This window comes from Mus caroli, chromosome 7 (genome assembly GCF_900094665.2).
Source record: "Mus caroli chromosome 7, CAROLI_EIJ_v1.1, whole genome shotgun sequence".
Classification (NCBI taxonomy): domain Eukaryota; kingdom Metazoa; phylum Chordata; class Mammalia; order Rodentia; family Muridae; genus Mus; species Mus caroli.
Genome location: NC_034576.1, coordinates 27998318 through 28000201, shown reverse-complemented (window position 1 = coordinate 28000201; position 1884 = coordinate 27998318). Strand labels below are relative to the sequence as shown.

Below are 1884 nucleotides of genomic sequence, written 5' to 3'. Positions count from 1 at the left end.
CAGCTACATAAATTACTGAGCTGCCAACTAGCAACTTCAGGTGTTGGGGTGGGGAGCACACCTCAGGGACAGGCAGGGAAGAAGGGTGAAGAGGGGGAGGCAGTGCTCCCTTGGGAGGAGATCCGGACATGGGTAGGGCTGGGCAGGGTTGGATGGAGGCAGCTGTGGGTGCAAATGGGACCAGATGTTTGGTCCCTGGGGGCCCTACCTGTTCCGAGGGGAGCCAGAGCAGCAGGAAGTGAAAGTGCTCTCTAGAGAGGAAGCCAGGAAGGCAGGGGAAGAGGCGGGGCTGGGGCATCTGAAATCACCTTCCTCTCTCTTTCCGGGTCAGTATTAGGGGATCCACTTTGGAGGAGTGAGCCTCTGGCAGGCTGAGAGCCAGGGTAAAAAGTCACCAGGCTACCCTCCCCAGGGGCATATCTTGGTCCCACAGTCACCATTACTCCTAAGATCCTGGAGCCATAGATGGTCTGGCGTCTTTATGGTCCAGCCTTCTCCCTTCCCCAGATGCCCAAGTACCACTAAAAGAAGCGGAGGCCACACAAGTCATGCTTAGTTGCTTTGCTTTGTTTTTTTAATTTGTTTCTAATAAGCAAGGTCTCTTGCTCGCTCATCCACCAACAGCTGGCAAGTGGGTCCCCAGGAAAGGGAGCCTAGTACCCACTTTGTCGGAGGCAGAGAGTTGGCAGGCCTTCAGGCTCAGAGATCCCACAAGGCCCCACCCCCTTGGGTGAAGTTATATTTGTAGAGTCCAGCCCCTATGCGGGGTAGGTTAATTTGATTTAGCCATAGGCCCCCCTGAAACAATAGAGAAGTGCCTTATTCTGGCACTGTTAGGAGTTTTGGGGTAGCCTGCTCTCTGGGAAAAATTAGAAGTTAGGGAAGGCTGCTTCTTGCCCTGGGTGGTTAGAGGCTATGGGCTACGGTTAGAGACTGCACAGGCCTCAGCCCTTAGGTATATTAGACTTTTCTGGGATTGAGTTGGGGACCCTGATTCCAAGAAAGTGGTTAAAGAACGAAGGGTCTATGAGCTCACACAAGCTGCATGTTAAGAGGGACCGGTGCTGGCCGGGGCTCCGCTGTCCTGCGTGGGAGGTAGTGGTTACTTTTACTGGTGTTCCTCTTTCTCTTTGGTCCTGGCCGCCTCCTTGGCAGGCGGTGGGGACTTTCTAGGGGAGATGGTAGTGCTGGGGTTGGGGGCCTGTGACCCTGACTGGGCATCTATGTTGGCATGCTCCCTCCGGACAAGGTCTTCCAGTTCCTTCTGTAGGGGGCAAAGTTGATGCAAGTCAGGTTACCGTAAACCCCATGGGCCTGGGCTCAGGGTGGGCTGGGGTGGCCCAGCTCCTCACCTTCCATCCGAGGAGGTCAGCGAGAGCCAGGCAGCCTTGATCACAGTCACCCAGCCAGGCCACGTCCCTGCAGGGTGAGCAGGAGTAAGAGAACAGGCTGAAGACCGGCCGGCCTTCTGTCTTCTCTCCCTCCTCACCCACCCTTCCCAAACTGCTCACCCAGGCCCAGCCTCACCTGTAAGCCTTCTTGGAGTCAAAATCCATGCCACCTCCCAAGCCCATCATCATGCCCAGGAAGGGATCCGTCTGTGGGGAGAAGACAGCTAAGGGCACAGCCCTGAGCCAGCAGACCTGCCTTATGCTTATTTCTAAAACAGGGTCTCTCTGTGTAGCCCTGGCTGTCCTGGGGCTTGCTCTGTAGACCAGGCTGGCCTTGAACTCACAAAGATCTACCTTTCCTCTGCCTCCTCAGTGCTGGGATAAAAGATGTGCACCATCATACCTAGCCTTATTTTTCTATTTACTAATGTGTGTGTGTGTGTGTGTAGTGTGTGTGAGTGTGTGTAGTGTGTGTGAGTGTGTGTGTGTGTGT

At 54.9% G+C, this 1884-nt stretch overlaps 1 protein-coding gene across 2 annotated transcripts in view; it reads right to left on the bottom strand.

Moving 5' to 3' along the window:
• Positions 1 to 549: 549 nt before the first annotated feature.
• The window catches only part of Sirt2 (sirtuin 2), a 24899-nt gene continuing 23564 nt past the window's right edge, over positions 550 to 1884 (bottom strand). For both annotated transcript variants that reach the window (XM_021166051.1, XM_021166052.1), the window contains 3 exons: positions 1528 to 1598; positions 1353 to 1419; positions 550 to 1264 (listed from right to left, as the gene is read on the bottom strand). In XM_021166051.1, the coding sequence (XP_021021710.1) occupies positions 1109 to 1264; positions 1353 to 1419; positions 1528 to 1598 (294 nt within the window). In that variant the 3' untranslated portion in view covers positions 550 to 1108. The remainder of the gene's footprint in view (positions 1265 to 1352; positions 1420 to 1527; positions 1599 to 1884) is intronic.